Source organism: Tympanuchus pallidicinctus, unplaced genomic scaffold (assembly GCF_026119805.1).
Source record: "Tympanuchus pallidicinctus isolate F22 unplaced genomic scaffold, pur_lepc_1.0 scaffold16, whole genome shotgun sequence".
NCBI lineage: Eukaryota > Metazoa > Chordata > Aves > Galliformes > Phasianidae > Tympanuchus > Tympanuchus pallidicinctus.
In genome coordinates this window covers 31121237-31133456 of record NW_026294679.1, presented here as the reverse complement: position 1 = coordinate 31133456, position 12220 = coordinate 31121237, and the positions used below count along the sequence as shown (strand labels likewise).

The window sequence follows — 12220 nt, the reverse complement described above, 5'->3', positions numbered from 1 at the left end:
TCATTTCACTCGACACCTGTCACTACCTTTGTGGATGAGATAAGCAGAGAACTCTGTCAGTGTAAGAGAAGAGGAGCAGAATATGCCTGAAAGAAGAGGGACAGAGGAAGAAGAATCGAGCCTGTGCTGGGCTGGCAGATGAGGGAGAATTCCTTTGCTGCAGGTTGCTTTCTGGAGTGCTGTAGGTGGGATCTCCTCGTTGTACTGAAGGTAGTTGGGAGCAAGTTTCTCTCTTTGCTTTTGGAGTAGTCATGCTGCAGCAAATTTTGCGTGATATGTATATCGACCCTGAGCTCTTGGCAGAGCTGAATGAAGAGCAAAAGCAAATCTTGTTCTACAAGATGAGAGAAGAGCAGCTGAGGCGCTGGAAGGAGAGGGAAGAGAAAGCACGAATGGAGGAGGCTATGCTGACAAAAACAGCAAGGCGCAAACAAAGTAAGCTTGTAACCTCCTCCTATGCTTGTTCTGGAGCTGGGGAGATGGGCATGCAACTGGCTGTGATACAGCATTTCTGAAACAGATTACAAGGAAGCTTGCCAGTTGTCCCCATAGGCAAAACAGGCTTGGGCAGCAAAAACACAGTTCCTGCTCTTTGTCTCTCAAGGCTAATTCTTTCTCCAGGGAGTAATTTAGTGTGGGAGCAAGGGGAATTGTTTCAAAGTGACTCTTTCAGACAGAAATCACCGCTCCCATTTTTTCAGTGGTAACTGGAGATTACCAGGTCTCCCGCTACTGAGGCTTTTTTCTTTGCCTGCTATCCCTTTACTTGCTCCTCAGTCAAGTGGAAGGCAGGCTTACCTGTGCTGTTGAGGTTTCTTAACTTGGCGCTAATTGTTTACATGTGATTGGATCAGAAGATAGGTTCGTGAATTGGAGCTGCTTGGGAAGGGTTGACTATGAATAAGATGTTATGTAAGAACAGCCACACCATGTGAGTTTAGATGTCCAGCTATACAGTTTTGAATAGATGATAGAAAATAGGACAAAAAAAGAGAAATTGTGGGGAAAAAAAACATGAAGATGTGTTTTCATGGGATATTTAGTGAAGCTGCAGAGCTCCATCCTCAGTCTGCTACGTGTGCTGAATGTGTTGGCTGAGAAAGCAAGTGAAATTGTGGGGAATAAAAGAAAAAAATTTTCCACTTGGTCATTACCGAGTGTTTGATCTTGGGTTCAACTGGTTTAGAATAAATAGAAATATTTCCTTGTTTCTTTTGTGTAAGTGGCTTCCAACTCTTTCCTCATCTAGAGGATGCATGATAGAAAACTATTTTCTCATGAAAATGTGGTTGCAGCCATTCCTCACTCAGCAAGGAGGTGTCACAGAGATGTGTCAAACACTCCCTGTGAAATGCTAAAGATCTCATCCAATCTTTAAATCGATTTAAGTCTGAACATTCGAAATCACTAATAATCCTGGGTAGCTGATTACAGCTGCAGTCACTATGTAAAGCGTTGCTCCTGTTAACTATTTGCCATAGCAGAAGGCTTTGCTTTGAGCACCTCAATGCAGATACATTATTGGATTCAGTTGTCAGACTTCTTAAGAAGTTTAGAGCAGCTGAACCTTACAAAGTACTGGGTATATCCAGTCGGATACTTGGCAATTCAAACACTATGACTAAAGAAATTTCAAAGCAAAATTAGTTTTCAAGACTCACTTGAAGCTAGGGCCTTTGTAAAATGACTCCAGGGTAGGTAACAATGGTAGCCTAGAAATGAGGGGGGGAACATTAAGAACAGTCTATTTAGAAGTAGTGAGTTTGAAGTGTCCCCTGACAGATGACAAGGTAGAAGTTGGGAAACCAAGTTGTGTCTAATTTCTGTTTTCTTCATCTTAGTGTTCTTACAGTGAATATCTCTCCTCTAAGAAAGATGGCATCAGGATCGCTTCTTTCATACAGCACAATAACTTTGTTCATCTCAATTGATTTGTAGCTGGAAAAAAATATTAAAAATGTCTTTCAGATCCTTAAACCAAAACAGCTGTTTATCATCCAGATAATCTGCATTATGCTCATTCTTTGGGAAAGATGGATGCAGCAAACTCTAGCTGCAAAAATATTTATGTGATGATTTGTCACAGTGTTGACATCTAAATTTCCATATATAAACTATGCATTAAACCTGTTCAGCTTCCTACTACAGGAGACTATTTTCTGGGTAATTAATTTTCTGATTTATAAAGAATTAGAGGAGGAGGAGAGGAGCAACACAGTAACTTTTAGATTGCGTTTGTACTGACAAAAATGTTCACATTTGCCTAGAGTAAAATGTCACATCAACTTTCTAGTTTACATATTACCAAGACTGCTCTGAAAGTAGTGCCTTGTATTTTACTATGTTGTCTCACATTGTCAGAGGCAGATGCTCATAATATGGCATTAGGGCCACCGATACCCATTACATGTTGTTGCCATGAGACAGATGGCAGCAGAGGGGCAGTTTGACAGAATGGTGTCTGACATGGAAGGGCACAAGCAGCAAAGATGTGTCATTGAATTCCTCTGTGTAGAAAAAAATTCCAGCTGTTGACATCAGTTGTCACCTTTTGAACACATATGGAGACCAAACAATGGATGTGAGCACAGCGAGGCAGTGGGTTGTGCTTTTCAGCAGTGATGTGAAAGACGAGCCACATATCATACACAGCTGTCACACCACCAAATGAAGAGCATCTTCATCAGCTCATCCATGTGAATTGATAGATTATGACAAGGGAACAATGGATGGAGCAGAATCTTGGCTTCAAAGCATTGGAAACCATGGTGGCAATACACGGAAAGGGAAAGAACACCATATGGTATCTGTGAGGACCTCTTGAACTAATAGGAAGTTGCAGATGATAGTTGCCTGAATTATGTCATAAGAAATGATTAAATGTGGTGTTGCTACTATAAGCCACTGTCAAAACTGCAGTACGTGGGGTGGCTACATGGGTTCCCTGCTGAAGAAGTTCAAGACACAGCCCTCGGTGAGTAAAGTTATGTGTACAGTTTGGGATAGAAAAGGGGTGATTCCTCTGGATTCCCTGAAACCCACACAAACCATCAACTCTGACTGCTACACTGTGACCCTGACTAAGCTGAAGGCTTCAACTTCCAGAATGTGGCAAGAATAGAGGATGACCTTTCTCTTGCAACGTGATAATGCCAGGCCCTATACTGCTTTGAAGACTGTGGAGCACACTGCCAATCTTGGCTGAACTGTACTACCATGCCTGCCATGTTGTCAGAATTTGGTGCCTTCGTGAGTTCAGTCTATCTGGGCTGATGAAAGATGGACTGCATGGGCAATGTTTTCCTAGCAACAATGCCATAAAAACAGCTGTGAAACAGAGGGTCACTTTGCTGGTGTGGATTTTTACAAGTGTGACATATGGGCTCTTGTTCATTGCTGGTGAAAATGCGTAACTAGTGATGGTGACTGTTGAAAAATAATGCTGTGTAGCTGAGAATGTGCTCTCTCAAACATTGTTATTCTGCTCTGTGTATCTGTTGTAGTTTCCATGGAAATGAATAGGAGGCATTACTTTTGGAGTGACCTACGTACCTTCTTAAATTAACAATTTGAATTATCCTTTCGGTTTGACTGAAGATAAAAGCATACCACATCCAAAAGAACTGTACTGGAGAGCTGATCTTACAGAAGCTTTTGAGAGAGAACTATTGAAATTAAAAGTTGAGGAAGTCAGGCATTTGGTTCCACTGAAAATATATCTTAACTTTCATGATCTAATGTTTCTAATCAAATGGCTCTTCCATTTTTCTCATAGATAAAATATTTACTTATGAAACCCATACCCTGCCTCTTTGGGAGGGAGTAGGGTGAGGCAGTGCAAAAGGAATTGGTAATAATAAACATTTCTTCAGAAGTGTTCCAGAAGGTGCTTGGGCTTGAGCTGCAGTCCTATGCAATAACTGGTACAATTCTCCTCCGGTTCAAGAGCTCACCTTTTATTACTCTGCAAAACAAACAACAAATCAAAAGGGGTGCATTTCTCAAAATTTTGCAATGACGGTGAATGCGATTTTGATTATTTGGCATTACCTTAATGTCTCTGCCGGGAAGGTCAGCTCCATAATCTTCTCAGGCATGGAGCTGAGGCTCACCAGCCTGTAGTTCCCCGGTTCTTCCTTTCTCTCTTTTTTTAAAATGGAAGTGATGGTACCAGGGACTGCGCTTGGCAGCCATGACTTTTCAAATAGGACAACAAGATATCTGTGAAAATGAGAGTGCTGATGTGAGGTGAAGAGTGGTTACACAAACCTAAGAAGGTTTCTGGTCTCTAAGAGCAGGACTCTAAACTTGCTGGAGAAGGGCCTAGAGGAGATGCCTTGTCTGCTGCAGGCCGCTGGAGCCATTCCACTCTGATCTTCTTGAGCGTCATCCACGTCAGCTCTTTCCTGGAAGTCCTGGTTTGAAGTACAGCAAGCTGCACTGTGTAACTGACTTGCCATACAAGGCAAGATATGTTGTCTTGCAGAAACCACGAGCCCAGAGTTGGGGAAGAAAAGGGTGGCACTCATAGGTCAAATAAAAAGATTATTTTTGTTCTTGAGTTAAAACCACCCACAGGTTTAGGGGATATTGCTCAGTGTGATAACTTTTCAATTGTTGTGGAAACTAACTAGCCAAGTCCCAAGGCCTACAGTGATTTTTTTTATTATTTTTTTTTGTGGGGACAGCAAAGAACAGAGATTGTCTTAGATGTCCTGTTAAATGCTATGAAGCTTGATGTAAGTTGTTGAGAGAGTTTAGCAGTAAAAACAGTATAGCATTCTACATGAAATCAGTCTCAGTCTTTGTGTCTGAAGAAAATAATATTAGCCTTCATCAGTAACAGCTAAATCATACCTGCTTTTACGTTTGAGTTGGTTGGTTCATGTGTCTTGAGGAAAAGGTCACAATTGAGATTTATATCAGACTGAGCTAATGTTAAAGATAGTATTTTATTTTGAGCGTGAATGAAATGTTTCCATGGTCTTCAACAGCTTAAAATTCCTCCCTTTTTAAAATATAAATCAAGGTGTTAAAGGAATACTATAAAGGAGTCATTTCTCTGGGATGAAGTATTTCCTTTAGCTGACAGTGAATTGCTCTGATGCTTTTACTGTTTCTACCAAGCCTGTGTTTGTACTTTCCCTAGAATGTATTGGTAGAATTTGAGCATTGCTTCGGGGTCCTCCCAAAACAACATTATTTAATGAATTTATTCTAAGTTCAAGCAAGTATTTTGAAGCTTTTATTATGACTGATGGCTTTTTCTGAAAGAGCTTGAAAAAGGAATAGAGTTAGTGGAATTTAGAGGTTGTCCTCTATTTATAAATAATTCCTTAGCTGATCTTTCAGGGATATTTCTTCATTGTAATAAAAACAGGTTGCCTTTTCTCGTTGTGCTAATACCTCTAAGGGAAGCCTCTTCAAAAATTCAGGATTCCTTTGGGATTTTTTCAGCGGACTGACAGGCAGCTTTGCAATTTGCAATGAAGTGCATTTATGTCATTAGGTAGAAGCCCTTTAACTATTATAGTGGAGTTGGGACTAAGCGAAGAACGCTGCCAGTTTGGATTTTGACTCTTGTGCTATCCAAAGCTGTCAGAATACCTAAGGTGAGATTTCAAAGCCTATTGAGCTCTAGGAAGCTGAAGAGCAGCCATGTGGGAGGTAAGACAATGTGGGACTGCTGCTACTTATGCTGACATTTACTCATTGTGAACTGCAGTTCAGGATGTTCAGACAGGAGCTATTTGTAAACTCTGTTATTTACCTGTCTTTAACAAGCATAGCTGGGAGAAAATTAGGTAGGTTTATCACAGCATGGCTAGAAAATAATTTCTCCGTCTAAATGACATTTGTGTTGGAAAATCATTGGAGAATAGATGAAGCAATTTGAAAGCAAGTATTTCAAATGTCACAAATGGATCGTTGGAGGATAGATCACTGTTGCAGGTGAAGACCAGCAAGTACATGTTTCACTGTTTGCATTTAAGGGTGCGTGGATGTACACAGTGACATTCCTCTACATTTCTGAACTCAGGAACGTATTCCTCATTTGTAGTAAATCTTCTCTACATCCTGGTAATGCTTAGCTAAGGCTTGGCTAACACTACAGAGACATGCTCCTGGCAGCCTTCACTGTCTTGTTCCCTGTATCACTGGATCTAACCAAAACTATCAGACTTGAGTATTTCCAAAGTTTCTGGCTGTATGTGGTCTTGAATTCTATCAAGTCTCATAATTGTTTTGAATTCAGAGAGGACTGAAAATGTAATTAAAACATTCGAATAATTTTTATTAGGGATTTGAGCCAACTAATTTGAAATTGTTGGAAAAGCTTTGATGTAGCTTTCACAACATATATATAGTAGCCTGTGATGCGATGCATTGTTGTTAGTACTAGATACCTTGGGGCTCAGATACCTCAGCTGCTCAGGGTTCATGCCGAATGTGGCTCTGTACTGAGCTGTGCTTAAACAGTGGCTTCTAAATGTTTCTAGCCCCAGCTTGAGAAAAGTAAACATCTCTGACCCAGATATGTACCAGATGGAACAAATCCAGAGGGACTTCTCTGCCCTCCTTGGATTAGCCCTTGAGTCTGTGCTTTTTAGTCTCATCCTCTGCCCTGCAGCTGACTTCGCTGTTTTGCAGAAACATAAGAGCAGAATATTGCTAGCTACGTAGGTCTTATTTCAGCCAAGATTTCTTTTGCATCTGTGTTCGGAGAGGCTACTGGGTTAATTGAGTCACTGGCAGGGAGACAATTGCTGTGTTCCTTTGCTGATGGTTCTGCTGAGCCCGCCGGGACACAGAGGTGGTAGACAGGCTTTCTTGTACATAGTTGTGCTCTGGTAATGATACGAGGTTGTGACTGGTTGCAAGCTCATGAATACTTCATATGGAAATAGAGCAGCACTGCAACCAAGGGGAGAGTGAGGTTTCCCCAAGCTAATTCCGTATATTCTTGCAATTTGTCCCTGTTTTCAATAAAAGCACTGGGTTTTGAAGGAAGGATTTGGAAAATATAGGAAAATTTGATGAGTTCAAGTGAGTGATGGGTTTATTCAGACACTGATGATGGTTCATTAACTTCCCAATGCACTTCTGTGCCTTGATGATGGAAAATCTCGCTGTGGTGGGATACCAATGATTTTCCATCAGCCCTTGAAGTAGCCATGCAGACTTGCTTTAATTTATTCTGTGGTAGCAGGTAAACTTGGATGCTTTGTGATAGCTCTTAGTGAGAAATAAGCTTTTCATATAACTTTTACTGTGTATAAAAGATAATTGGGATTGGGAATCAGAAATTATAGTGCTTTTTCCTTTCTTTTTTTTCAATGAACGGAAAATAAATGAATGCTATTGATGTAAATGAATTCATAAGCTTCCTCTCTGATCTCATATGCATCTGCACTCTTACACCATTTCCAATGAAAGGGGCATGAAAATGGAGTGACTTGAGCTTGCTGCTAAACTGTAATTTGTAGAGTTACAGCAACGTCTTTAAGCTCTGAATGTTACTTCCCAGTTGAAAGTGGCAAAGCATAAAATTAATAGGCATTAGCGTGCTTTGCCCAAGGAGCCAAGAAAATATTTGGGGCATACTGGAAAGAGATCAATTAAGTGCTATTTTATTTTTCATTTGTTCACAGTATTCAAACTTCTGATATTGCAAACCCATTTTACCTTTGAGTGTTATGCATGGATATTTTTGCCACATTTGTTAATTACCGGAGTCTGATTTGGGTAACTGTCTCCTCGCTTTATGTTTGCTCTCTTGCAGTCACTCTTCCTTTATTTAATCCTGCAGGGGTATATTGCAGCATAATTATTTCCATGGCAACAGGCTGTAATTCCATAAACATAAGATTGGGTTTGTTATATGATCAGAAAGCAGCTGGAGAGCCATGAAGGCTCATTTTTCAGTGGTGCTGAGATCCTTGCTGATAGATTAATGTAAACCAGCTGAATTCTCCTGCTCCCCCTGCAAATCCTCCTTCAAATAGGAAGGCACACAACTCAGTGTTGGAATTGGACAGCATATAAAATAAAATGCTGGGGGGCTGCTTGAGCAGTTTAGAGTTTTTCCCCATTTTCTTACTGTCTCAAAGATTAGTTTGAAGCAACGGAGCTCTCAGAATGTATTCTTGGAAGAGATGGGTTTGTGGCCCTATGACTACTAGCAGGGGTAGACCACATAATTAACTGTAGTATATCTGCAGCTTATTGTGGGATTATGTTACTTTCATTGCTTTCATCATTAACACCTGTAGTGGAAATGCTAAATCATGGCCTGAAGCAGTGATGGAGCACCTGGTGGGAAGGCAGGGCCAAGCCAGGGGAGCTCAGGTGCACGCAATGCAGCTGAGTGACAGGAAGGGCTGGAGCCAGGATCCACCCCTTACAAGACCTCATTTGGCAGTGGAGGTGAGGGTTCTTTTGTTGGAGATCTCTGCCTACCCGAGGTCTTCTGAAAGTAAGCATTTCTTTCTGACAGCCTGTAGTTGTTGTGTTTGAGCAAATTTTTGCTTGCTGCAGCCTGGGACCTTGCTTTCTTGCTGTGCTTTTCATTGTGTTATACCACTTAGTTATTCCGTGTGTATTTTTATGGATCTACAGATGTTAGTATTCAGGAAAGTGCATTCTGTCATTTTATGTCTTTCAGAAGCATTCACAGAAACATGGATTGTCTTTTCTCCTTAAAAAGAAGGGAAATGGTGAGTGGCTAAGCTCAGGAAACTGATAGCTTAATATCCTCACCATCATCTTTATCAATGAGTTTCTAGTATATGTCTGGTACCTTATAAAACTGAGCACAACCTCATGTACTCTGCTGACTATGAAAATGCAAGCCTCTACCTTAAAGATGTAACAGTTGTTTTTTCAGAAAGCTAAGACTAAAATCTTATATGAAACACATAGTGCTCAGACTAGAGTATGCCACGCAAAGAACAACAACAGCGAAAGTAACCCCATGAACTGCATTTATCTCTGACCAACAAAGGCAGATCAGACCGATCAGTTTGATGTCAGCAGTGAATGCTCATGCAGCCTATTTCAAATGCAGAATAAAGCTCAGGAGCATTCTTCTAGTGCAGAGCGAGAGAAGGAATGCTTTTAAAGAGTGGGTCAAAAGATATTTATCTGACTACAAAGCTTTTCAGCTAGTGAGGAAATCAAGTAATTTGCTATTGCAGAGATCTGTAGCTTCCAAGTGGGAGAGCTGTGGTGGGAAACCAAACCTCAGAGAAACAAGGCTGTTCATTGAAATAGCAGGCTGTTTTGAGAAAGTGACTTTTTAGCAGACTTAGAAAGCCCTTCTGTGCTTCTCAAATTATAAATCAGTGATCTTTCCATTTCCTCAATCTACACTTGACAGAGCTTGTAATATTCCTTGTGCTACAAAGGCAAGGGGGATTACTGGTGCTCCTCCCTGTTTGGCAGGGCTGAGTGGGCAGGTGCAGGAAAGTAACAGCACAGCTGGGAGGCCTGACACCATGGGCCTTCGAACTCCTCCCATGAAAACCAGGGAGATGGATCACAAGTAGGAATTGTCAAGGGTGTTGTAGCTGTTAAAACAATAATGAGTGAGCTCAGAGGATGGAACCGATTCCAACGATATCCTGTTTGCTCTGATTATTGCTATTTTTAAAGCCCTTTAATTGCAAGCGTGTTTGAAAATGAAGCTAGATAAAACCGAACTCATTAAAAAACCAACTGTGATTCTCCTCCTCCATCCTGATCAGCAGAAGCGATGAAAGATGGGGAGACTTGTGCAGTTCCATTTGCTTTAAGCCTCAATCTCAGCATGGAAGCCTGAACTAATGCAAGCTGATCCCTCGTTTAGTATAAGTGTTGCCTGCAGCGGGGTCCTCCTCACAGGCCCCCTTCCCCTGATGGCTTTCACTCTTGTCTAATGTTGCTAATGTTCATGTTCTCTGGCAGTGCTCGGCCGTGGCAGTAATGATATCCTGCATACACTGAGGATTTCTTAAGGCAAGCTTAAAGGGCATCCTGTTGTGATGTACAGCCCAGCCCATGGTTGAGCTCCAGCTCAGTGTGTGAGGTTGGCGTTATTGCTGGTAGAGAGAGACTAGCAGTGCTTGCAGGTGAGACACTTGACTTGCTCTCTAGGGTGTTGTTTTATACTTACATAGCTTCTATGCCGTTTACTGAATAAACGCAAATAAATAGAAAGATGACTTGGTCATCTTTGATCAGTTTTGATTGTGTGTATGCATTTGTGTTTATAAGTGCAATTTTATGTTGCTGTTGCTTCAGGTTGTAGGTCTCAAAGTTTGCATTGTTATCTCTTTGTGCTGCAAATTTAGCACGCTTGATTTTGCATTTGCCTAGTGTAGGAGGTAATATGGAAAAACCTATTTACTGGTCTTATAGCAATATAGCTGTAGCTTCGGGAGACCTCAGTAAGAGGTGCTCCTCCATTGACAGGTTAAGAGAATTGCAAGAAGTAATGTTGATTTGTTGAGTTACTATAGAGTTGATGTAGCCAAAAAACATGATAATATTCTGTACCTTTATAAATTGTTGGTCTGAGCAGTAGAGCTAGAAAAAAGTCTTGGTGAATTATTCAGTACATTTTCCTGATAAGGTAATTCTTGCTTCTGAAATGCTTGTTTGTTTTTTTTCTGTCTTTCTCTTCTGGACTAATCTTGATGTCCAGTACTTCCTAATGCTAACTATTCACAGCCTGCCACAATCTGCAGGAAAAGAGAAGTATTTCCGTAATCCAGCACCAGGCTGGGACTCAAGAGATGATTTTATTTCCTGATTTTGTATTAGGTTTTGTTCCTGGGCTCAGATGTCTCTGTTTCTGAAGAAGAGAAATGAGATTCCCTTGTTGCTTTCTCACTTAGACTTCTAATTTATTTAGTTAGGACCTGTCTTTTCTTTTTAGACTTATTTGAGTTTCTCTATTTCAAATTCGTTGCATTTAGAAATAAATTATATGAATAGGATATGTATATTCTGAAAAATGTAACACTTTAGAAGTGTCTCAAAGTATAAATTATTTTAATATAATCAGCCCTCAAAGGTAGTAATTCTGCACTAGTAAGGCAGACAACGCTAGTTTCCTGAAAATATTGAGGAAAAGAGTTTTCTGTGCTCTCAGCTCATATCTTGGAGTTGGTTCTACAGTTTGAAAATGCAAGCTCAGTATTGTTGGCCCAAAAGGCCTGACAGTGACCACTGTGAACTTGATCTTGAGACTGCAAATGCCTCTTATATGGCAGGAATTCCATTTTCACAATGTCAGATCTTCTCCCTGAGTTATTTCTTTTCCTGACCACTCATATTTTTTGGTTGTTATTTTGTGCTAAGAAAGTGCAAGGTTTTATGATCAGATTGTGCAGTAAAGCCAATCTCCAACTTTATAGGGAATAAAGCTCTAGTAGATTTAAGGTATGATTTGCATGGGAGTCATTTCTTGATGTAAAATGGAGAATAGTTGAATTTGAAAGTTTTTCTCATGCTCTAAAGAAAAAGGTGAATATAAGTTTATGTGCTGAAGTTCAAACATAATAAATTTGTATGTGTAGAAATCTACCTGTTTAACACTGGAACTTCAAATTGCCAGATTTTTGATAGCTCTTATCTTCCAACTTGAACTATGTCTGTTAATATAGCAGTGTACGGTACTGCAGTATAGTACTTAACCTACAATATATTGCACCCATGTTTTTCAAAATGCTTTGTGTATCTATTGTCTGTAGACTTACAAGACAGATCTATTGTTTTAAAAGGAAGAGAGAGAACAATATCTCAGTATGGGTCTACAAATCAATTGTTTTAAGTGGCTCGGTAATTATGGTTAAATTGTGTGTCTGAGAAACATATTAGAATCACAGAATAATTTGGGTTTGAAGGGACCATAAAATCATGAGCCACCTTTTACTAGATGTGGTTGTTTGAAGCCCCCCACGCTAGCCTTGAGCACCTCCAGGAATGGCGCATCCACAACTTCTCTGCACAACCTGTTCCAGTGTCTTGCCTCTCTCATAGTGAAGATATTTTTTTCCTATTTCTAATCTAAATCTTCCTTCTTTTATTTTAAAGCCCTTAACCCTTTTCCTATCACAGCATGCTCCTTTAAAAGTCCTTCTTCAGCTTTCTTGTAAGCCCCCTTTAGGTACTGGGAGTCAGCCATCTCTTCTCCTGAGAGAAAAGGTTCCCTGAGCCTCTCTTCACAGGAGAGAGG

The 12220-nt window shown here is 40.4% G+C and overlaps 1 protein-coding gene across 1 annotated transcript in view; it reads left to right on the top strand.

Moving 5' to 3' along the window:
- The first annotated feature begins 251 nt into the window (after positions 1 to 251).
- Positions 252 to 12220, top strand: part of SH2D4B (SH2 domain containing 4B) — a 67448-nt gene continuing 55479 nt past the window's right edge. The window contains exon 1 of the mRNA XM_052677650.1: positions 252 to 435. Within this exon, the coding sequence (XP_052533610.1) occupies positions 252 to 435 (184 nt within the window). The remainder of the gene's footprint in view (positions 436 to 12220) is intronic.